We start from the raw sequence: 23973 nt of genomic DNA, 5'->3' as shown, positions 1-23973 counted from the left end.
GTAAATATTGCCATAAATGTTTTGATGCAATGTGATCACAAGGACCTCACCAATACTTCATAAGCATTCAAAACCAGAGCTATAGCAAAATGACGAATTCGACCAATTAATAGAGAAGTAGAGAAACTCAGCACTTCAGAGTTTTCTGTCTGGTTTCATATAATACTGTAACTTCTGCTTTAATTATGCATCGATCCGAAACTATGTATCCTCTTTTATTATCTTTAAGGTCTTCTAGTTTGACGAAGGAAGCCCAACCCCATGACTGTCTTGTGGCACCAAACCAGATGTTAGCTGCAATATAAATATTTTTCTGAACAAAATGAACGATAAAAGGGAATGAACAAATAACAACGGTAATTAGGGGGGAATATTGTAAAGGCTATTTCGTACTTTTCCTCTGTAAACTGGTCATTAAGTGTTAACACAAACTCTGCTTTCACTTTGTGCTAAGTAGTGAAACTTTTGGAATCCACAGACTCCAGATACAAGGACAGACTGAAACATTTATACTTTGAATTTCCTTCCGGATATAGCCAAAGCTTCCTGCATAGAATTGATTTTATTTTCTCAACAGACTGAGTGAATTATTATCTAAATGATCCAATGTTGCGAGTAATAATGTACATACCATTTATAACCTCCGACAACAAACTCATCAGAAAAAAGGTACTCCCCTAACCCTGAAAATTGAGTGACAATCCACTTGTATGTACCAAATATGTTAGCAACTTCTGATATCGATTGAGATTCACCTGGGCCCTGGACACAAAAACCTCCACTCCCAAAAAGGAAGTGTCGTCAACTAACTAGATAACCATTAGCAGGTTCTTTAAAAGCTTCTAAAGAGATGAACTTATCGAAACGCCTATTTACATTTTAGGCTATCAAATCGTCTTGCTCTCCCTGCAGATTATACACAACGTAGACTACTTGCAAATCCAAAAATTAAAAAAAAAAAAAAAAAAAACTTAAAATATTGATCAAATAAAATATGAGTACCTTGAACAGTAAGATAATTTCCTCGAATTTGATCAAACAAAAAGAACATGAAAATGGCATTGACGGCCTCATCATCCGGTAGACTACTTGTGCCCTCCAACTTCAGATACATCGATAAATGCTCATCCTTACCTTGGTTATTTCCATTTGGAAACAATACAATCTTCCTGCACTAATGCACTCGCCTTAGTTACAGGCATATCATTTGACAAAAATATAATACTAATACCGTTGTTGATATAATATGTCTGTTTTGAGGTTTTAGGATAACCGGTCACTTAACATATAATAATCAAGATAACCGATTGATGTTACTTATCATAAAAAAGGTTTAAAGAGCATCGATATCAACCAAACGTACCCAGTATATCCTGATGAGGATTACACGAAAAGAAAAAGATTAAACAAACAAAGAAAATACCATTGGTGGTCTCCAACTTGAAAGGTGTTTGAGATAATTTGATCTACTCCATTGGTAGAAAAGAGTGAAAAAGACTGGACTCTGAGCACGTAATGTGCAGGTGGTGTTTCTCTGGTTTCTCTCAACACTACCCCTGCAGTGTGTGGATACTTGCATTAGTAGTCAGAGAACTCACAGTTTTACAATTTTATTAAATGTATAACTATGTCAGTATAAAGAACAAGTACACGGTTGTCTTATGGCTGGATGCATGCAAAATAGTAATCGATCTGTCATTCCATTTCAATTTAGGAGTGTGAATAGCTCGTCGCTAGTCTATTGGACTTGCTCTTAAAAAAAATTATCAGACCTCTTATCGTTGCTTAAGAAAAACACATAACACATGTTGTCGAGATGACGAGATGTATTAGTTGGGAGATTTTGTTAATTTAGTAGGAAATATCTTCAGGTATCTAATGGCTAATAGTATTATTTTAGGAGGGATATCATACAGCCTGAAGTATTATTTGGAAAAAGTGATAGGTGTTTTTCCAGAGGCCTCTAAAGTAGAGTTTGGAAAATTTTGAGAAGATCCTTACCCTTTACCAGTCCATTATAGTGCAAGAAGCCGGGACATTGCATTAAAACTTACAATCACAAATTGCTACACCACCTGATACTGTATTCGTGAAACTAGTAAAGTTGCAATGCCCAAATCAAACAAGCACAGCTTTTCTTTGCTCTATACAACATGTAAAGAAACGCAATATAAATCAAACTAGTTTCTCAGGCAGGGTGCTGTAAACCGAAAGAATATCACAACTGCATATTAATATTGCATTTGGAAGTCCAATTAATAATGAAAAAATAGTAGAGGACATACTTAGATTGTAAATTCTACAAACTGTAAATATCATCATAAATATTTAAATTCTTCGACGCAAAGGGATCATAAGGATCTAACTAATACTTCCTCCACATCCAATACCAAAAGATATAGCAATATGACTACATTTTGCACATAAGAAACTAAAGGAAATCAGCAGTTTAGCATCTTCTGACTGGTTTCACATAGAACTGTGACTTCAGCTTCAATTATGCAAGTATCTTTAGATAGAAATCCATGCTTATGATCATTTAGATCATTTAGTTTGATGAAGGATCGCCAGCCACGCCTTGGTGATGATGAACCAAACCAGATGGAAGCTGCAACAGACACTAAAATATTAGTAATTTAATTAAAGAACTATGGCAACAAAAGACAACCAGATAGTGAAGTGCTAGTACTTCTATTATGTGTATAGTTCCCACTAAACTGGTTTTTAACCGTTAGCTTGAACTCTGCTTTCACTTTGTGCTCATTCGTGGAACTTTGGGAATCCGCAGACACCAAAAACAGTGAGAGACTGAAATTTTTATAAATCAAGTAGCCTTTAGGATGAAGCCAGAGCTTCCTGCAGAGATGGAAAAATGAAGTCTCTCAGAAACAGACAGAGAACCGATGTTAATGGAAGTATCAAGATTATACGCAAGTACCATTTATAACTTCCGACAAAAAACTCATCAGAATAACATTCCTCCCCCAGCTTTGAAAATTGATCAATTACCCACTCGTATTTATCAGAAATACTGGCAACTTTAGACATTGAGAGACATTCACCAAGACATGAGCTTTCAGTCACCAAAACCTCTACTCCGAAAAAGGAAGTATCATTTACGAGAAAACCATTAGTAGGTTTTTCAAAATCTTTAATAGGAATGAACTTGGCAAAACCCCATTCATTTTTCACCCAGTCAAAACGTCTTGCTCTCCCTGTAAAGTATACAGAGCAATCAGCAGAAGTTTATGTTTTTTTACCACTTTCCCATATGCTAATAATTATAAGATGAGCAATACAATAGTAACACAATTATCTGCCTGCCTACAATGAATATCCATACCTTGAACCGTCAAATACTCTCCTCGGATCTGGTCAAACAAAAAGAACTTGAAAAAGGCATTGATGTCTTTGCCAACTGGTAGGTTACTTGCATTTTCCATCATCAGGTATATGGATACATGATCACCCTTACCTTTATTGTTACCCTCTGGAAACAATAAAATCTTCCTGCTCATGAAAACTGTTAAATTACAACTTGAAATAGAAGAACTAGACAAGCATTAGCCATTAGTAGACATGATTAACTTATGATATGACAGATTGCTAAGGAAGGTTCAAATTTAAAGTCTAGATAAGTTTATCATTAGCATTTTAAATGTGATAACTTTTATATATACGTTAAATAATTTAGTAATCTGACTTGTCCTGTATATGAATAGAGGAGGAGGAATGACAAAAACAGTACAAAAATAAAGTTGAAGTGCCAAAAATGGCATTATACAAGAAGCAGGAGCTTTTACCACCATCTTCACACATACAACATACTTCATTGAGAATGTGTTACAGGCGAGGTTAAGTTGGGATATATACTTTTTTACTTTACAAGCTGAATCCGGGGAATAATCATTGTGTCCAGATTCCACACACATTTATCATGTGTGATCAAGGTAAAGGAATAGTACACTTGTCAGACATCACAAAGTTTAACAAATTTAATAAATATCTTTTTCTGCTGTCACCATTTCTTAAGTATAAAACATTAAGATTTCAGAATATTAACAGATTAGAATTTCTTATTTGTGACAACAAGTGGTTACTGAACACAAGAAACCTCTCACGTTGTTCAATATTTATAAATGAAATAAAGATCAATAAAATTGCACTGTAATTTAATTATGTTGTTAAAGTTATTAAAATTAAGAGCTGCCGTATGCCAGTGACCGTTATCATGGTGACTCTTTGAATTACCTACAAGCAGTGCAGTAAAAGCCTAGAAACGGGCCTGCGATTAGGGGAACTCGACTTACAGAACAATTAAGCATTGAAACTTATAAAAAATACATGCCCCTCTAGTTCCCTACCGCTTTATCCTAAGAACACCATTTTTGCCTAAATCAAACCTATCATAACTTTAAAGATGCCTAATGTAGATTATATGCAACTAAGCAATCAAGGACATGCTAGCTAAACAAGCAATTATATCAACACAACATTGAAAAAACTGAAAATATACCATTGGTACTCTCCAACTTTAAAGCTTTTTGATTTGATCTGATTTACACCATTTTGGGAAAATAACGAGAAAGACTCGACTTTGAACAAGTAATGTGCTGGTGGAGAGTTCCTCCTTTCTCTTAAAATCCCTACATTCGTCAACACACACTAAAAAAAATTAGATAACTCGTAAAATGTTATTGTGACTTAGCTATATAAGGGCTAGTATGGGAGTCTTCTACCCGCAGAAAATAATCACATTGAGCAATGTACTAAAACAAAGTCTCCAATAGAACAGAGTACTTGTCATGATTCATCACCAGTACAATAAAATTTACGATTTTTAAAAACCAAAAGTTAAAACAGTGTCCAAATAGCAGGTTAAGCTATATAAATATAAATACAGATAAAGTTGAAGATTAATAAAAAAAATGAATAAGTGGGATCTTAACAACCTTCATCATCTTCAGCAGGAAATGCCAAAGCCATGTAATTATGTAAAGGAACACCAAAAGATCTATCGAGAATATGAAAGAATGAGAAGCCGAAGGCAAAACCCTATATTTATAGTGGGCCTATTCTAGATGACGCTTGATTTTCTAATTTCCCTGCACATTCTTCCAATGTATTTTGGTAGTAAAAGTACTGGTCAATACACTTTGAAATCTGTGTAAAAATTTAAGCGTTCTATGATAAAAAAATAAATGGAGGGAGTATTAATAAATGTTGCTATATTTTGCTAAAAGAAAATTAATACAATCTTCATAATTTGAATCATGATTTTATATACGTATAAATTAATAATTGTTTTGTTATAATGACTGTTTTATCAATATATTAACATTTGTTATTGAGTTTTACGATAGATACGGACACAAAATTTCATAAATTTATCAAAATTATTATAATTTGATTCAATGAATGGTCCGGTAATAGTACCATCTTGAACTAGTGTTAGGTATATCTATATATATATATAATAACCACCGGGTACTCGGCATTAGTTCATTGCGGAGTGCGCATTAGTTCATTGCGGGGACCTCAAGCATTGAAACATTGTTGAGGCGACTGCCGCAATGCTTACATGCGTCACGATCTTTATGAATTAATTTAGTTTCGATAATAACGGAGTTAGAAACCATTTATTTTATGAATTATACACATTTCGATCAATAAAAAATCATACTTGTTTTTCTAAAACTTTTTTGAGTGAATTCTAAGCAAATCATTTTAATTTAAATTTTAATTATATCAAAATTATGTATAATAACACATTTGTACTATTTAATGAAGTTATGATGAATTAAATATTCTTTATAAACAATTTTTCTATTTATTATCAATTGTATAATGAGTTAAAAATTTTAAAAAAATTATATATATAATCGGAAAAATAATTAAAATAGTAATTTTAATGAAAAAATAAAAAACCAAATATGGTAACCGAACTGTATGAATGTAGTATTGTTAAATTTGTTTATTGATCGAAATGTGTCGTCTTCCGAAGATAAAGAAGAGAATGCTAGAGAAGAAAAAATGTAGAATGAAAACATATGAGATTACAAGACCGCTATTTATAGGCTGAAAATCAGAATTTTAAAAAACAAACATTAAATATCGGCGCAAAAAAAATGTCGCGGAAGTCGAGGGGGAGGACTATTGACTCACACTTCAGCAATGCTTCAATGCGGCAGGAGAAAGTGCAGCAGTGATACAATGCCGTGGAGTGGTCAATTTTTTGTTAATTTTGGCACAAAAATTGGTAATGATTTCAAAAAACCATATGATTATTACTACTATTATTTTGAATTTATAATTTTCCCAGATTAATATTTGAAAATATAATTGAATTAAAAATTTTAACTCGAAAAATAAGAATTTGATTTAATATTTTCACAAAAATAGGTTGAATTCACAAAAAAGCATAAAATTAATAATATTAAATTTTATTATTAAAATTAATAATATTATTTATTTTAACTAAAATAACTCAAATGATAATTTTGAAAAATATAAAACTCATAATATTCCGTAATAATTAAAATTCGAAAATACTATTTCGAAAAAATAATTTAAAATAATTTTTTCACTCAAAAATTTTAAATTCAATTTTAAATTTAAATATTTTAGTTTAAAACATTTAAAACATTTTTAACAAAAAAAATAAATTAGAGAAAATAAAGCGGGAAAGGACCGTTACATTTAAATCAGACTGCTCCCGCAATGCGGTATCCGCAATGACTCATTGCTGGGGTGACCAGTTTTCTGCGGAAAAGGGGTCACAAACCTTTATATTGCTAACATCGACATTGCGGGTGATTTACATAGTTTAAGAAAAAAATGGCAGTTTTCGCGAATTTTAAGTAATTATTTGTTAAAATAAAGAATTTATTAATATAAATATATAAATACAAAATAAAAATATAATAACCAAAACATAAATAAATTTGGTATTTTAACATCAATTAAAATTATTTCTACATTTAATATTTATTATTTAAAAATTATTTTAGAATAAAACTAAATTATTTGCAGTAATAAAGCAAGGCAGTTTTCGCAATGAAGCATTGCGAGGCCGCAATGCAACAATGTAGCAGGTGGTTATTACAACCATCTGTGGCTGTAGAATGGCACATATATATATGGAATACATAAGAAACCAATCTTTTAAAGTACAGTATTGTTACTCTTGTGTGTGTGAATCGATAACAATTATAAATTTGGTATCCATAATTTCAAGTTCAAGCTACTAACAACATTTCCTAACAGTAAATCAGGGATCTAGAGGCTTTATACAAGTAGTAGGATGATCAATTTCGCTGGTCGGATCATTACATTCAACATGAGAAAGATACATTCTTATCTCGCATCATTTCGCATACATGAGAAAAATAAGTTCTTATTTACCTTCATTACATTCAAATATGAGAAAGGTACGTTTCTAATCTTGCAAGGTAGGTTCGTATCTCGCATACGTTGCATGTTGAAGGACATCATAGTTTTTATAAACTATCCACTTTTAAAATACTACTCATAGGTACGTGAAACTGATTAACAATCTAGAGACTCTTGATAAGTTTCACATAGCAGGATAACCACTGCCTCAACAGTAAACCCCTTTGTACTATCTAGAAGATCGTCCCGCTTGATGAAAAAAGGAATATCCCCACCACTTACTGAATTTTGTAGAGAAGGATCGAATAATAAGGTATCTGTAACATAAATTGTAAATGCCATTAACATCTATTAGTTGGTTTTCGACACAAGATTAGATTATTTAGTGTCTAATAGAAAAACAGCACCTTCTACTAACCTATTTGATCAATCATCTTATATAGCCTGATTGTGTAATGTGCTTTCAGTTCAACAACATAATAGTGAAGTGGGAATTCCATCAACAACAAATGCATTGATAGGCTCCAACCGTTATTTCCACATTCACCATCTGGAGACAGGCGAAGCTTTCTACATTAAATCTCAACGAACTAAGAACATATTTTGAAATGTGTAATGAAAAGATTAGTTGCGCCTTAGGATAATACATAAAATGCAATTAAGTTTGAGAGTAGAAAGTAGTACCACTTGTAATTTCCTACATAAAATTCATTAGAAAACCAATAGACATCTGAATAACAACCAAACTTCTGAGCTTCGGCTAAGCCTCCATGTGTACTTATAAGAAAGGTTTTTGAATTTCCTAATTGACAGGCATTCAGCAAGCCCTGAGTTTTAGATAACATAAACCTCAGCTTCAAGAAAGCAAGTATCATTTACTAAATATCCATTGGTGGGCTGTTTGAAATCTTCCAAGGGAAGAAACTTTGAAAAACCCCATTTAGATTTCACCCTGTCAAAACGTCTAGCGTCACCTGGACGTCCAAAAAGCAATATATGTGACGACTGAGAATTTTGCGATGTAATTAAGTAAATAAAGTGTGATTTATGTGAAGTGATTATAATTATGTGATTAAATGCTGGTTAATTGTCTTTACTGTATATTAGAATCTAGGAGCGTAAATAGAAGCGTTCCAATTTAAAGAGTCAGCTTAGAAGTTAAGTTGTGTTGTCGGGCCGTCAAGTAGAACGGAACCCGTCCTAAAAAGGGGATTAAGGTATTTAAAATGTGAACTATGTGTTATTGTGTGAAATGAAATATTAAGTAAAGTAATGCGTTCTAATGACGTGCCGGTCGATAACGATATTGTGAAGCGTAATTAAAATGCTGAGCGTCGGGCCGTCAGGCTAAACGTGACCCGGTACGCGTAGAAAGGAATAAAATTAAAGAAGGACAAATTTTCTGATCAGACATGAGTTATGATGTGTTCGTATGTGTGCTTGCTTGTCTGTATGCATGATTACGTGATATGTTGACATTTTTATGGATTTAAGGGAATTATTTGATTTAAATAAGGTTTATTTAACCTTCGTACATTTTTATAAATTTTTTTGAGTAAGATAAAGGCATGAGAATTGTTCTGTTATCTTCGTAGTAGTCCTAGAGACTTTCTAAAAATGATGAACGGATTTATTTGGTGGTCATTGCATTTTAAATTGATTTTTATGTGGAAAAATGCTATTATTAACACAAACTTGTAAAAATCATATAAAATCAACCGTTCGCTCAAAAGTTTATTATGAGTAATGGTTGGAAAGCTAATTTCAGGATCTACGTCATAAAATTGTCATTTGCAATAATTTTCGAATTTCCGAGAGGGATATATTCAATATTCGATTTCTATCTTATTTAAGTAAAAATAAAGGATTAATCAAACTAAAAAGGGATTTAGAAGATTACTAAAATACCCTTGGCCCTAATACAAATATAAACTCACTCTCCCCCCTTCTTTCTTCTTTCTTTTCCCGTGAACATCCTCCCCCTCTCCTTCACTTTCTTTTCCTCTCTCTCTCGAACACTCTCCCTCTCTCTCGGCTCTCTCCCATCTCTCTACTCTCTCTTGCATGCAACATCAAATATTCACCCAAATTTAAAGATATTACCACCTATAGCTTCTATTTTCGGTATACTACTCAAATACCACTTGCATGTAAGTGTTTATGTAAGTGTTTATGGTTTCATCTCTATGGTTGTGTTCAAGGAAATCAATTTCTTGATATATGATCATAAAAGTAGATTCAAGAAGATTTTGTGGTTTAAAATTCAAGAGGAGACCCGTTATGGGCACTCTTAAGTTCGACCACCATTGGCCATGATCTAAGGAGAGCCGGTGGAATTTTAAGAAAATGATTTGTTGATGTGATCTTTGAGTTTTATGTTGTTTAAAATTTTATGTAGCTATTGCATGTTTTGGTTTCTTGAAAAGTTCAAAAAGAAAAGGGTTTTGTACTTCCTTTGAAATTTAAGTATATGATTGATAAATGGATTGCTTTGATTGCTTTAAAAGAATTTGGATGTGTGTAAGTGATTTGATGATTAGAAAATCAAATTTGAAGGTTGCATGTTGGGGTTTTGGTTCGGCATTGTGCTAATAAAAAGGGGAATTATATTTGGTGGCTTGATCTTAGTGTAAACTAGACTTAATTAGTGAAAAATATGAATGCATGTTAGTTTAAAAGAAGAACTAGTAATGCATGTCATTGTTTGGTCCTTGAGTTGTGAATCATGATATTAGCCGAATGGAAAAAGGGTCTAGAAGAGATTGACTTGATGATTAAGTGAATGCATGTTGATTGGATAACTTGATCAAGGCTTGAGTCATTAGGTGATGTTTTGTTTTGTGATTCAAAAATTGTGATGAAAATGAGTTGAATGACTAGTTAAGGTTTAAAACAAGTTGAAAATGTGATATAAAACTTTGCATGTCAAGATTGATCTTTGTATGTGTGTTTTCTTGAAAAACCCGAATGGGTCTTATGGTTAAAAAGAGAATTAAGTGGATTTTTGTGAGATTATATGCTAGTTATCTTAGTTACTAATAAGAACTTGGTTGCATGACATTGATTGGATGATGCTTGTGTTCGAATTTGATAATTAAAAGAGGGTGCTGAATTTCAATTCTTAAAATAAATATGATTCGGGTTTTTTGGACTAAAGAATGAAGCGTAATTGCGTAAAAGACCCTTGTAATTTGCATACCAAAGAGGTTTATTGTGTTTGATTATATGTGACTGAAATTGAGTATACGTGGTTGTGTTTTATTTGTATAGACGAATGGAATATAAGTAGAAAAATGATTGATTTGGTTCCAATACCTTGCTAAGTAACTGCATGTGAAATTCTAGGAGCTATGTGATTTATTTGTGGTTGTTGTGGTTCGAATTAAGGAATAAAAGAAAAAGGAAATTAAGTGGTTTGTTATTAAAGAACTTTAAGTGACAGTTATGGTCGCAAAAGATTTAGTTGTGAATAAATCATGCACTCGTATGAGTTATATTAGTGTGAATTGAAGAATAGTTAAGGTTAAACTAGTATGAGTCGATCGATGAGAATATAAAGATATAAAGGCTACGAGAAAGGAATGTGTTATGTGTTATGTGCTTATGTGTATAAGCTATACTCGTATATTTGAGTCAAGAGTATAATCGAGCTATCGTATTGAGTGATCGTTCCGGGAACGAGAGTTGGGAAACTGATTAAGGTTTTGGTTTTCATTGTAGATTCGGAGCATGAGGGCATTCAGGCTAGGAAAGGGAAGGGTATACTAGGTGGCAGTAGTTCAACCTTCAGGAAAGCGAATTCAGGCAAGTAACTCTCATTACTTGTGATAATGGTTATAGAAAGGTTATGGTTCATACCATGTAGAGTATTGAACTGTTAAAATAATGAACCCATGTTATTGATTTGAGATACCCTGTCTTTGATCTTGTAAAACTGTTATTGATAAGCTTATTGGTTCAACCCTTTGGTAACCTATCTTTTCTGTTCAAGTTATTTGTTATGCCATGAACTGTTATAAACCCTATAATTACCTTTACGAACCCCTTGTAATGATACCATATTCCTTGATTACCATATTTCCTATTGATCCTTGAAACAGATATTGATCCTTCTAATTTAAGTACCTCGTTATCCCTGATTCAGAATCCTTAGAATTGCTCCTTGCTTGTCCTTGAATCACTTCCTTAACTTTGATTTCTTAAAATTTGACTTAAGAATGAGTTTCGACTCGAAAGAGTCCGAATGACTTCATATTCTTGGTAATGATAAAATGAATTTAGAAAACCTACTTTCTCCAACTCAAGGTTTTCCAAATGAATTCCTGATGGATTGGATGGGACGTAAGAGGCTAGTGGGACTGGTCTAGTCATTGTAAGAGGCTAGCGGGGCTAGTCCAGTTTAAGGCTGAAATTATGCCGCATGGTACCTTAATGACCGGATGGAGGTCGGTACGGGCTGATCACCCGTATTATAAAGAAATAAAAGATAAAGTGGTCCAATCAAGGGTTCTATATTGATTTTAAAAAGGAATTGAAACTTCCTACTCAGTAATTGATTCTTTAAAAAAATGAAAATGGTTTATATTACTATGAAAAGAGTTGATTGTGATACTGTGAAGCTTAAAGCTCGTGAACCCTGATTTTAATCTGTTGATCATATAAATGATTCCATGTAATGAAAATATTGTCGCTTTCCTTTTTCTGAAAGATCTGTTCTGATCCTTTAATGATTTGTGATGAATGTCGGCTTTCACCCTGCTTTGAGCCTTGTTCCTTGAAAGCCCCACACTTTTCCTTCATAACCCTTCCTTAACCCGAAAGATGGAAATCTGCCACCTAGAACTGATAAAGTAGAATGCCCTGAGTTTGGTAACGTAAATTGTGGATTTCATATCATAGAACTGCTTTATAGTTACTTGCTGAGTTTTATACTCATATGTTTTGTTTTAATCTAACCATGGCAGTTAAGCAAGAAGATGTTCAGGCTTAGGCGCACTGCTCGTAAGAGCGTACCTGGTGGTCCCTATCGTGTTGAGGGCTTCCGGTTGCCAGAGCAGGTAGAGATGTTTTTGAGTGAGAAAGCGCTTAGCCATAAAATTGTAAAGATACAATGGGTTATCTGTCGGTTCCAAGTCGGGATCGACTATGTTTATTTAATATTATTTTGGGGTTGTAAGTTATATTTCATGATTGGTAGTTGTAATCTTGTCTCATACTTTATCCTGTTTGATCCTGATAGTAGTTAATCGGGGTTTATGCTTATTTAATTATTAGATTAAAGGTGTGTGGGTCCTCATTTCCTATCCCCGAGATTGAGGGCGTCACAGTATAATTAGTAATAACATTCACGAAATTTTACATAATGTACATAGATAAGGATAATAATACCTTGAACAGAAAAATAGTTTCAGCGGATTTGTTCAAAAAGAAATAACTTAAAAAAACATTGACCTCTTTACCATCACCTAAACTACTCTAGTCTGCAAACGAGAGGTACATAGATAAATATTCTTTATGACCCTCATTCTCACCATTTTGAAAGAATACAATTCTCCTGCAAAAAATAACTCAATTCAGTTGAGGTAGAACCTGGAATAAAATAGTAATATGCAACAAACTAATAATCTCATTTTCGGTCCCCAAACATAATAGAGTTGGTGTATTTTTATCAAATAATTTCAATAACTGAATAAAATTTATCCGTACCGTGAATATCCATCTATCAAGGTTTATCTATGAGTAAAAAAGTACAACTGTGCAAAAGGTTTGTGGTCTGTGGACATGCGTACTATTTGTGCCCACCGGCTAAAAATTCACTAGACATAAATTCTCCGTAGCCCCATTCGGAAAAGACTGAAACGGACTTGATTTTGAACAAGTAATCTGAAAGAGGATTGTCTCTTGTTTCTCTCAAACCCCCCACTATTTATACACCAAATGATGTATGACAAATAAAATACAGTATATCATATTAGTACAAGAAAGATATATCAGAATAATAAGCCAATCTAATAAATTTTGGTAATAAAAAAAAATTGAGAACAAATAAAAGTTGGTTGCAAATGAGAAAGTAGAATACTAACCGCATCTATCTTCATCGGAGACAGTAGCCATGTAAGTAACAGAGTATGACCTTGTCATATTTGGATATGTATAAGAAAAATAGTTAGTGTAGTTGGTTACAGTCTCCGTGTTATCTGGAGATATTGTTAGTAGTGTAGTCTATCATTTTATGTAACCTTATCTGTATAATTTGTATATAGATTAGTACTAGTGATACGAACATATTCGATCTCTTTGATCACATAAAACCTCTCTGCTTTTATATGGTATCAGAGCTTCTTCTCGCTCAAACGAGTTTGATTTACTAACCTTCAAGCACGGTCCCTAATCATCCATATTCATGGCAAACACTCAACCAAACAACCAACAATTACAACATACTGTTTCCAATCCTGATGCAAATGTCATCCCAAACAACAGTCAAATTATTCAGTTCAATCCTGCTTCTCAACTTCCCATTAAGCTCATTGGAAGTCAAAAAATTTCTACTTGGAAGGCTCAATTTTCAATGTTAATGCATGGACATGATTTGTTCAGCTACCTAGATGGATCAAAACCAGCACCCTCGAAGACAACACTGGTGAATACTCAACAAGTTGCCAACCCATAGTTTCGTGATTCGTTTCGTCAAGATCAGCTTATTCAAAACGCCTTGATGGCATTAGTCGATCCGACTATTGCACCAACTGTTGCTATAGCACCGAATTCAAAACATGCTCGGGATTCGCTACACACTGCATATGCTAATAAAAGCCAGACCTAGATATTCAGTCTCCGTGATCAGTTAAACAAAGTGGTTAAGGATGCCAAATCAATTACGGAATACTTACGTGAAATTCGCTCTCTCTCTCAGACGAGCTTGCAACTGCAGGGTCACCCATATCTCCAGAAGAGCTAACATTTAAAATACTCAGTGTCCTAGGATCTGAATATCTTGAAATCTAGGCTGCTATCCGTGTTAGGGACACTCCTATAACATATGAAGAATTATTTGACAAACTTATTGACCATGAACTCTTCATCAAACATGAAGATCAAAAAATATTAGCGACACACATTACTGCTGATGTTGCTTAGAAATGTAATAATTACAACTACGGAAGTCGTTTCAATCGGCGCTCAAATCAGCCCCAAAATTGGTGTCAATCCTATTCCAAGAATCATCAAAATCTTACTCTTTCTCAACCAGTATCATGGCATCCTCCATCACCCACCATTCCACAATCTCGCATTCAATATCAGTTATGTGACAAGTTTGGACATTCTGCATGTGTCTGTCGATCGAAGTCCCACAATCATCTAGAGGTCAAAGCAAATTTTATCTATAAGTCCACCAACAATGGCAGTCCTTGGATACTTGATTCTGGCGCGTCTCACCACATCACAAGTGACTCGCAAGGTCTTCACGATTATAACGGACCTGAAGAAATAGCAATGGGTAACGGTAATATGATTCCCATAACTCATACTGGTAATATTCTATTAACTGCCTCAAATCACAATTTTAAACTCTCCAATACATTGTGTGCACCTAGTATTAAGAGAAATTTAATTTCTATCTCATAATTTTGTCATGATAATCTAACCTTTGTTGAATTTTTTCTTGACCATTTTTCAATAAAGGATCTCCCTACGGGAACTCTGCTAATGTGCGGCCAGAATAAAGATGGACTATATGAATGGCCTTTTGGACAGCCTGCATCTTATTCCTTTCCACGCTCAAATCTTGTGTCAAAACATCCTTCATTATCATTGTGGCATCGTCGTTTGGGTCATCCCAACTCTAGAGTTCTTAGATTAGCTTTGAATAAATTTTCATTACCTTATTCTCCATTATAACATTCTCTTTATTGTAATTCATGTTCTTATAATAAAAGCCACAAGCTTCCATTTTCTCAAAGTACCTTGGTTGCAAATAAGCCACTCGAACTTGTCTATAGTGATTTATGGGGGCCATCTCCCATTGTGTCTGTTAATAGAAAATCCTATTACGTTATTTTTGTTGATCAACACACAAAATACATATGGCTTTATATACTGAAAAATAAAAGTGAGGTTCATACAATTTTTTCGAAATTTCATCCTTTAGTGGAAAATTATTTTAACACTAAAATTGTGTCATTATATACTGATGGTGGTGGCGAGTTTGCAGGCCTTAAATCATATCTTTCTTTACATGGCATTGAACACCTTATTTGACCACCTTAAACCCCACAACGGGTATCAATTGCTGAGCGCAGGCACCGTCAAATCATAGAAACAGCCAAAACTTTGCTTCATCAAGCATCACTCCCTTCTAGCTTCTGGACATTTGCTTGCCACCATGCCACCTACTTAATCAATAGGCTTCCTTCTTCATCTTTACAAAATCAATCACCATATCAGTTGTTATTTAAACAGGATCCCAACTTCGATTCCTTACGCGTATTTGGTTGTCTGTGTTATCCAAGACTTCGACCATACACTTCACATAAATTAGAATCCCATTCAAATCCTTTTATTTATCTCGGATTCTCTACAACATATCACATCCATCAATGTTTTGATCCAGTTTCAAAAAAATTGTACATCTCACGTGATGTCAAGTTTTTCGAAAGTCAGTTTCCCTTTGAAAATATTTTTTCTCAGTTTAAAGATAATTATTTCAACAATTCTTGGGATGATATTTCAGTCCATCACTCACCTTCTTCTGAACCATCTTCTGCACCACTTATATCATATCAGATTCCACCTCCCATTTCTTTTCATTCTCCAGCTGACACTGATCGCACACCTGCAGAGAACCTGGAGCATTCTTCTTCCACGACGGCACCCAGTTCCTCTCCACCTCCTGCCACTATTGTTGCTCCACCCATACAACGCATGACCACTCGAGCACAAAACAACATTACCAAGCCTAGAATAATTGTTGATTTTATGGCTACCTCTTCTGCGGATACATTTACTCCTTCCACAACAAGCCCAAAAACATGCACATTGGAGACAAGCTATGCAATCTGAATTTGACGCATTAATGAAAAATGAGGCCTAGGAACTTGTACCAAAGGATTCATCAAAAAATATCGTTGATTGTCGTTGGATATTCCGCATTAAACAAAAGCCTGATGGAAGCATAGATCGGTACAAAGCTCATTTGGTAGCGAAAGGATTTACACAGCGACCAGGTATTGATTACCATTTCACATTTAGTCCAATAGTAAAACCTGTAACAGTGCGTCTGGTGTTATCTTTAGCTGTCCAGAAAGATTGGGATGTACATCAGTTAGATGTAAATAATGCCTTTTTACAAGGTCGATTGGAAGAAGAGATTTTTATGCGCCAACCTCCTGGTTTCGAGCATCCAGATTTTCCTGATTACGTGTGCAAATTGAAAAAAGCCATCTATGGTCTTCGACAGACGTCTAGCACGTGGTACAATGAGCTGCAACAATTTTTGGTTGTTATTGGTTTTCAGAGATCTCAGTCAGACAATTCCCTTTTTATTTTCTGAAAGGCAGGAATCATTTTATATATATTAGTTTACGTTGATGACATCCTCATTACTGGAAACAACTCAGCTTTAATTCGTCAAGTCATTGACAAATTAGCCACTCGATTTTCTATTAGAGATCTCGGTTATGTCAATTACTTTCTGGGTGTTGAAGTCTTACGCAATAGTGATGGTATCATTTTATCCCAGTCTAAATATATACAAGATATTTTGAAGGACTGCAACATGCATGAAAGCAAAGGTGTCTCTACTCCCACGAGCAGTAGTCCGACACTTTCTCATACTGATGGCACTCTGGCAGCTAACGCTACTATGTTCAGGAAAATAGTCGGTAAGCTTCAATATTTATCTTTTACTTGTCCAGATATTAGTTTTGTCGTCAATAAATTGTCGCAATTCATGCATGCTCCTACAGTGACTCACTGGCAGGCTGTTAAAAGAGTTCTAAGGTATTTGAAGCTCACTTTCGCATATGGTCTCAAACTAAGTCGCCATCCTTCCAATGCTTTAAATGTGTACTCTGATGCTGATTGGGCGGGTGATATTAATGACCGAACATCTACCTCTGGTTATGTTTTATTTTTTGGGCATAATCCTATTAGCTGAGCTTCTAAAAAACAGCGCACAGTGGCACGATCATCAACGGAAGCGGAATATCGGGCCGTTGCAACGGCATTAGCTGAAACGAATTGAGTGATGAATCTAATGACTGAGCTACAATTGTCACTTCCTGTTCCACCAACCATCTACTGTGACAATGTTGGTGCTACCTATCTTTGTCGTAATCCAGTATTTCATAGTCGCTTGAAACACATAGCGCTAGATTTTCACTTTGTTCGAGATCAAGTTCAACAACAAAAAGTTTACGTTACTCATATTCACTCTGCTGACCAGCTTGCTGATACATTAACCAAACCCTTAGCTCGTTCAGCCTTTCATCGACATTTACCCAAGTTACAAGTTGTTGACACAACCTCTAATTTGAAGGGGCCTAATAGAGTATGACCTTGTCATATTTGGATATGTATAAGAAAAATAGTTAGTGTAGTTGGTTACGGTCTCCGTGTTATCTGGAGATATTATTAGTAGTGTAGTCTATCATTTTATGTAACCTTATATGTACAACTTGTATATAGATAAGTACTAGTGATACGAACATATTCGATCTCTTTGATCACATAAAACCTCTCTGCTTTTATAGTAAGAAATATGAGCCATAGCCACAAATATTTGTAAATGGACAATGTGGCATATATATAAGTCTTCAATTAATTAGTACAATTAAATCTCTTTAAATTAACATGGTTAGAATCAAGAAAATTTAACAAGTTTATTATTTACCGGGAGAAAAAATATATTATATCCATTATATTGAAATCGGAGAAAAATATTATTTTAATAAAGTTATTATTTTATTGATTATTATTTTATCGAGATTTAACTGTATCGTTAACATATTTAATTTAATAATATTAGTAATCTCTTCGATGCTTGTTTTCCCCTTCTAAAAAAAATACTTTACGGCGACTCCTTGATTAACTATACGAGGCGCGACTCTTTGATCAACTGTACATGATGAGTCACTTTTTTCCACGCATTTTAATATGCTTGGTAGAGATATTTGTAAATAATTTTTTTTTAATATTTTTTATATAAAATTTATATTAAAAATTTAAATTTTATATTTTCTAACAAAATAAAAAAATCGAGAAAATATTATTTGGATGTGCTTTAAGACCGAATTCATAATACATATAAAGTGTTTGTTTGATAATTTTTAAAATAAGTATCTTATGATTTAAAATTAATAAGTGATTAAAAGTGATAAGTAGATAAATACTTATAAGTTATGTAAGTGTTTGGTTAATTTTATTTATAAGTCAGATTTTTTTAAACTTAAATGAACTGAAATAAATAATTTTAAATATTATTATCATAATTCATGACTTTTAAATTAACTTAACATTTAAAAACATATATTTAAAAACTAAAATTAATAAAAAAGTGAAAAATCAAAATAAGTTGAGAAAAAATACGTCGTTACTAACATTCAACTTATCAGCTTATAAGTTGTAAATTTAACTTATAAGTTGGGTCGAAAAACAGTCCGAAATTATTATTTACAAATTTATAAAATATAAGTAACTTATAAGTGCGTACAGAATTAGGCCCAAAACAAGGAGCCTATTCAGTTGGAGATTTAAGGAATATTAGTTGTAGTATACATCCACTTTTTTAAAAATTTACTCCGTGTACATGAATTAAATACACGTGCAATTTCCAAAAAAGAAAATTTGTGTTCGCTGAAACTATTCATATTAATGAATCCTAATCTAAAAATCGGACCTCTGGTAATAGATGAACCGGACGCTTTGTTTTTTGAATGTAATTTGATGGACCTTGACCTTATAATAAAATGTCAAGAATGTAAATTGATCTAAACTATCCGATATCACGATTTATATTTGGCTTGAAAATATGATATTTGTCTCATATCTATTTTAAATATAATTCAAATAAGTCGTTAAAAATATACTCGAATAAAATATGATCCCGGATATGAGCACTTATGTACCGACTCAGATTATATCTCATATTTTTTTATATAAAATAATCCCACCCGAATATGATCCGTGATCCATATTTGGTTAAAACCCGAATATGATTATAGTTTTGCTCATTACATTTCTAAGTAAATGTCAATTTATAATTTATTAATATCTCCTATAAATGTAATTTATTACTAAATATGATTTACCCACCTTTAAAATGAAAAAATTGTGATAGTATGTACTTAATACATCCTATATTTAAGTTTTTAATTTGTGATTATTTAGTATATTTACAATATTACATCTATTTTGGAAATATCATTATATAACATAAATTAAAATGATTTTGTAATATTGGTGGATCATATTTGACTCGGATCCGATGGTTCACAAACTACCTAGTTAGAAAAGGAAAATACGATATTGACCCATATTCAAGCTGAATTCGGATTTTTAATACTAGGGATCGGTTTGTATCCGAATAAAATGATACCGGACTTAAATCTAGACACTAAAAAAATAAAATGATCCGAGACTTGAGCAGGGTACCCGGTATCGCCCGAATCATTTTAAACCCCTAGTCAAGTGCCTTATATGCATTTTTACGTGCTTTGATCTTCTGATAAAAGGTTAAGTGCCTTGTATAATGGACCGCATGGAGTATATTTTGAGGATAAAATCTATACTATATTATAATAGTCGGAATAAAGATAATTTGGTTCAACGATAATTCCCTAATTTTAATTATTACAAAAATAGATAAATAGTGTTATATATCTAATAAACTACTAAATTATTAAACTACTACTAAATATAGTATACTTATCCTACTAAACTACGAATACAACTTATCCTATTATTAAAAGATATAAATAATAGTATTATATATCTGTTAAACTACTAAATTGTTAAAATAGTAGAAATAATCTATTTATCCTACTAAATTACGACCACATGTTATTCTATTACTTTTATTATAAATTTATAATCATTATATATTTATATAAATATTTTAAAAATATAATATAACTGGATAAATAAAAATTTAAAATATTAATTAGAACCCGTGCATCGCACGGGATTTATGGTAATATCAATAATACTCAACAATGAAAAAGATTTTTCCCAAACACTCGTAACCGTCAAGGTAGTTTCGTAAACAAGGAAGAAGGCAAATCAAGGAAGGTATAGCCCTTTTCTGTGAAGTCTTGACTATAAGACTTTGGAAGCGGTTGACCCGTGTGATCTGGGAAGACACCAATTCTAACTGATGTGATTAATTGCCGAAACAATTTTACTTACACAACTTATAACAACGAGAAAATCACTGCAGGGGAGCATAGGATAATTAGATGAAATTCATTCTCACATTTTAAAAATAATTACTTAAGACATGTAGAAAGATCAACAATTCTAAATGTCTCCGCAAATACTCAAATTGTATTGATATACAGCATCATTAAACAGATTTGTTAACTTTTCCTCATCAACATTCAATACCTAGAGGATCATAGCAAATAACCATATATATGCTGAATCAGCAGTTCAGTATCCTTTGACTAGTTTCGCATAGCACTGTGAGTTCTGCTTCAATTATGCAACGATCTTCAACTATATATCCTTTTTTACCTTCTGTAACTTCTTTCAGTTCAATGAAGTTAGCCCAACCCCAGTTTTTGTTTGAAGCACCAAACCAGACGGTAGCTGCAAAACATACAACAGCATTAGCCAATGAGATATAATAAGTGATCAACAAAATGCAAATAACACAGTAGACAAAAATAATTTAAAAAATAAAAAAATTGTATACATTAAAATGTTTTACCTTTTCTCTCTACATGATCCTTATTAAACTGATCATTGAGTTCTAGTGTGAACTCCCCTTTCACTTCGTGCCCATTAGTGGCACTTCCGCAATCCACACGTTCCAAAAACAGGGAGAGGCTAAAACCTTCATGCTTCAGATTACCTTTAGGATAGAGCCTTAACTTCCTGCCGAAAGAGGAAAATAGAGTTATTTCTCCACACAAAGAACAGATGTTGATGGAGTAATCAAGCAATATTAGCATGTACCATTTATAACCTCCAACAGCAAACTCATCAGAAAACCGTTCCTTCCCCAATTCCGAATATTGATTAACCACCCACTTATATTTACCAGATGTTTTTGCAACTTCCGATACTGAGAGACATTCACCAATACTAGTGGGTTCAGTGACAATAACCTCCACCCCGAAAAGGCAAGTGTCATTTACTAGATAACCATTAGTAGGTTCTTTTAAATCTTGTAAACAGATGAACTTTGCAAAGCCCCATTCATATTTTACCCTGTCAAAACGTCTGACTCTCCCTGTACGGTATACATTACATTAAGCTCACAAAACATAGAAGCCAAAAGATTAAAGAACTTCAGTAGACATAGTGCATTTCCCTATAATGCTATATACAGATAACAATACCTTGAACGGTAAGATACTTTCCTCGCAATTGGTCAAACAAAAAGAACTTGAAAAAGGCATTGACCCCCTTACCAGCCGGTAGACTACTTGTGCTTTCCAACATTAAGTATATAGATACATACTCATCCTTCCCTCCATTGTTTCCCCTAGGAAACAATACCATCTGCCTGTACTCATAAGAACAATGAATATTGAATATTGTACCCGACTATTTAAAACTTGCTACCAAAAAAAGAGTAATCATATTTTATTACAGGGAAGAGTGAAAAAAAAGAGAAGATATATACCATTGGTGCTCTCCAGCTTGAAAGTTTTTTGATTTGATTTTGTTCACGCCATTTTTAGAAAGGAGGGAGAAAGACTCGAGTTTTAACAAGTAGTGTGCTGGCGGAATGTCCCCGATTTCTCTGAAAGCCCCTACATACAGCACACACGCCATCAATTAGAGATGTTTCGTAAGAAACTACTTGTGAGAAAATTGCCTCAAGAAAAAATATCATCATGATGAGCTCTGTTTAGACTTTAGATCCGGCAATACTTGTATACGACACATGAACACGGTATAAACGACACGAATATTTAGTGTTTGGGTGCAACAGACACGAAATAATACGAATATAATTAGTGGCGGGTTTGAGTTTCCAATATAGGTGCACGACAGTGAACGAAAATACACAGAATAAATAAATAATTAATTCTTTAAAAATATATAATATACATATATAATAAATGCCAAATGTGAATTGTACATACTATAAATGACATATATATAATTGTAACTATTAAAATATATTTTATTATTTCTTGATTATGCGAGTGGACACTTCACCATTTAATTATTTATTGCATTTTTTAATTATTAATTTTTTATATATATAATCCATGTACTTTGGTGTACTAAAACGGATAAATATGAATATATTAATTCCGGGTTAGTGTCACCAAATTGGTACATCAATGCAAATTCGGGTCGGGTTCGGGTTTAAAATTTGATACACGAAAACACGAAAATATACATAACGTTTGTATACCGCACGGCCAAGTCTAGCTCTGTTGTAGAAATCTTGTGAGTTGTGACTCGGTAACAACAATAGCTATCAGTAATGTAGGCGTAACCATGAATCTAATCTAGGGGGGCGAACTAAATTACTGTGAAAAATTTCTGTGAATTTAGAATTATATACTAAAATTTCTGTGAAAAATTTATGTGAATTTAAAACGTTGGCACGGACCGGGACGGAACGAGGGGGCATGTCATCAAAATAATTGCACACATGAAGACATTAAACTAAGTATTTAGAATTAATCTCAAACAAGATACTATTGCTAAAGTGCCAGAAACGATTTATCATCATCAATAAACATATATACAATGATTTCACACAAAATATAACAAGGAAAAGCTCAATTACCAGCTTCGTCTTCTTCAAAAGATGTAGTAACCATGTTTACTTACACGTACCAATGACCAAACCCTGAGGACAAATCAAAACCCTAGTTTACGGAAGTGTCTTGTATATGACCAAAACATGCGCGACTTGTTGCATAAATTATAGTTTCTCGTACTTTTTATAAATGGTCTATGATTACGATTTATTTTATGATTAGGATAATAAATAAATTAATTATTAATTTAAATTATATATTATATATAATTTCTTGGCCTTTAACCGATCTAATAAAAAATATTGTGAAAATTATATTTTTGGATCATCAATTAGGATTTAGGGACGTTAAAATCAATTACCGAATCTGATTAATTGACTTTCGTTTAATATCCCAAACTACATCTAATCAATGTTAGATTAACAATAACTTTATCTATGAACTACTAGCTTTATCCTTGTGCACGGGGCTAGTTTATAAAATTTACATATAAAAATTATTCTTGAAATTTTAATTTTTTTTTTAAATAAAATATTTTTCTTAAGTTAACATTATAATTTAATAACTTAACTTTAATATTAGTAACACATACATAAATTTATAATTGCACATTCAAATGTTAACCCATAAT

General features: G+C 33.0%; 2 protein-coding genes across 2 annotated transcripts; both read right to left on the bottom strand.

Annotated features, from left to right (window-relative positions):
* Window positions 1-2339: 2339 nt before the first annotated feature.
* On the bottom strand, window positions 2340-3538 carry LOC141704833 (protein RESTRICTED TEV MOVEMENT 3-like). The gene is made up of 4 exons (XM_074507998.1): window positions 3344-3538; window positions 2939-3215; window positions 2690-2856; window positions 2340-2608 (listed from the first exon to the last, which is right to left on the bottom strand). The coding sequence occupies exons 1-4, from the start codon at window positions 3516-3518 to the stop codon at window positions 2442-2444; spliced, it is 786 nt and encodes a 261-aa protein (XP_074364099.1). The 5' UTR covers window positions 3519-3538; the 3' UTR covers window positions 2340-2441.
* A 17302-nt stretch (window positions 3539-20840) lies between these two features.
* LOC141704835 (uncharacterized) lies at window positions 20841-23490 on the bottom strand. Its single transcript, XM_074507999.1, has 6 exons — window positions 23369-23490; window positions 22244-22373; window positions 21957-22123; window positions 21571-21847; window positions 21323-21489; window positions 20841-21201 (listed from the first exon to the last, which is right to left on the bottom strand). The coding sequence occupies exons 1-6, from the start codon at window positions 23400-23402 to the stop codon at window positions 21035-21037; spliced, it is 942 nt and encodes a 313-aa protein (XP_074364100.1). The 5' UTR covers window positions 23403-23490; the 3' UTR covers window positions 20841-21034.
* Between the last annotated feature and the right edge of the window lie 483 nt (window positions 23491-23973).

This window comes from Apium graveolens, unplaced genomic scaffold (assembly GCF_009905375.1).
Source record: "Apium graveolens cultivar Ventura unplaced genomic scaffold, ASM990537v1 ctg8290, whole genome shotgun sequence".
NCBI classification, from domain to species: Eukaryota; Viridiplantae; Streptophyta; class Magnoliopsida; order Apiales; family Apiaceae; genus Apium; species Apium graveolens.
The sequence above is the reverse complement of the archived record's forward strand: the minus strand, read 5'-3'. Positions and strand labels throughout refer to the sequence as shown.

Bases quoted from the DNA above. Each gene is read 5' to 3' on its own strand.
- LOC141704833 (XM_074507998.1), bottom strand. From the start codon at position 3,518: ATGAGCAGGAAGATTTTATTGTTTCCAGAGGGTAACAATAAAGGTAAG. The intron at 2,857-2,938 runs GTACTTGCGTAT...CCATCTCTGCAG, and splicing joins TTTGTCGGAAGTTATAAATG to GAAGCTCTGGCTTCATCCTA. The intron at 2,609-2,689 runs GTACTAGCACTT...TGTCTGTTGCAG, and splicing joins GAACTATACACATAATAGAA to CTTCCATCTGGTTTGGTTCA.
- LOC141704835 (XM_074507999.1), bottom strand. From the start codon at position 23,402: ATGGTTACTACATCTTTTGAAGAAGACGAAGCTG. The intron at 22,124-22,243 runs GTATATATCTTC...TTATGAGTACAG, and splicing joins CAAGCTGGAGAGCACCAATG to GCAGATGGTATTGTTTCCTA. The intron at 21,490-21,570 runs GTACATGCTAAT...CTCTTTCGGCAG, and splicing joins GCTGTTGGAGGTTATAAATG to GAAGTTAAGGCTCTATCCTA.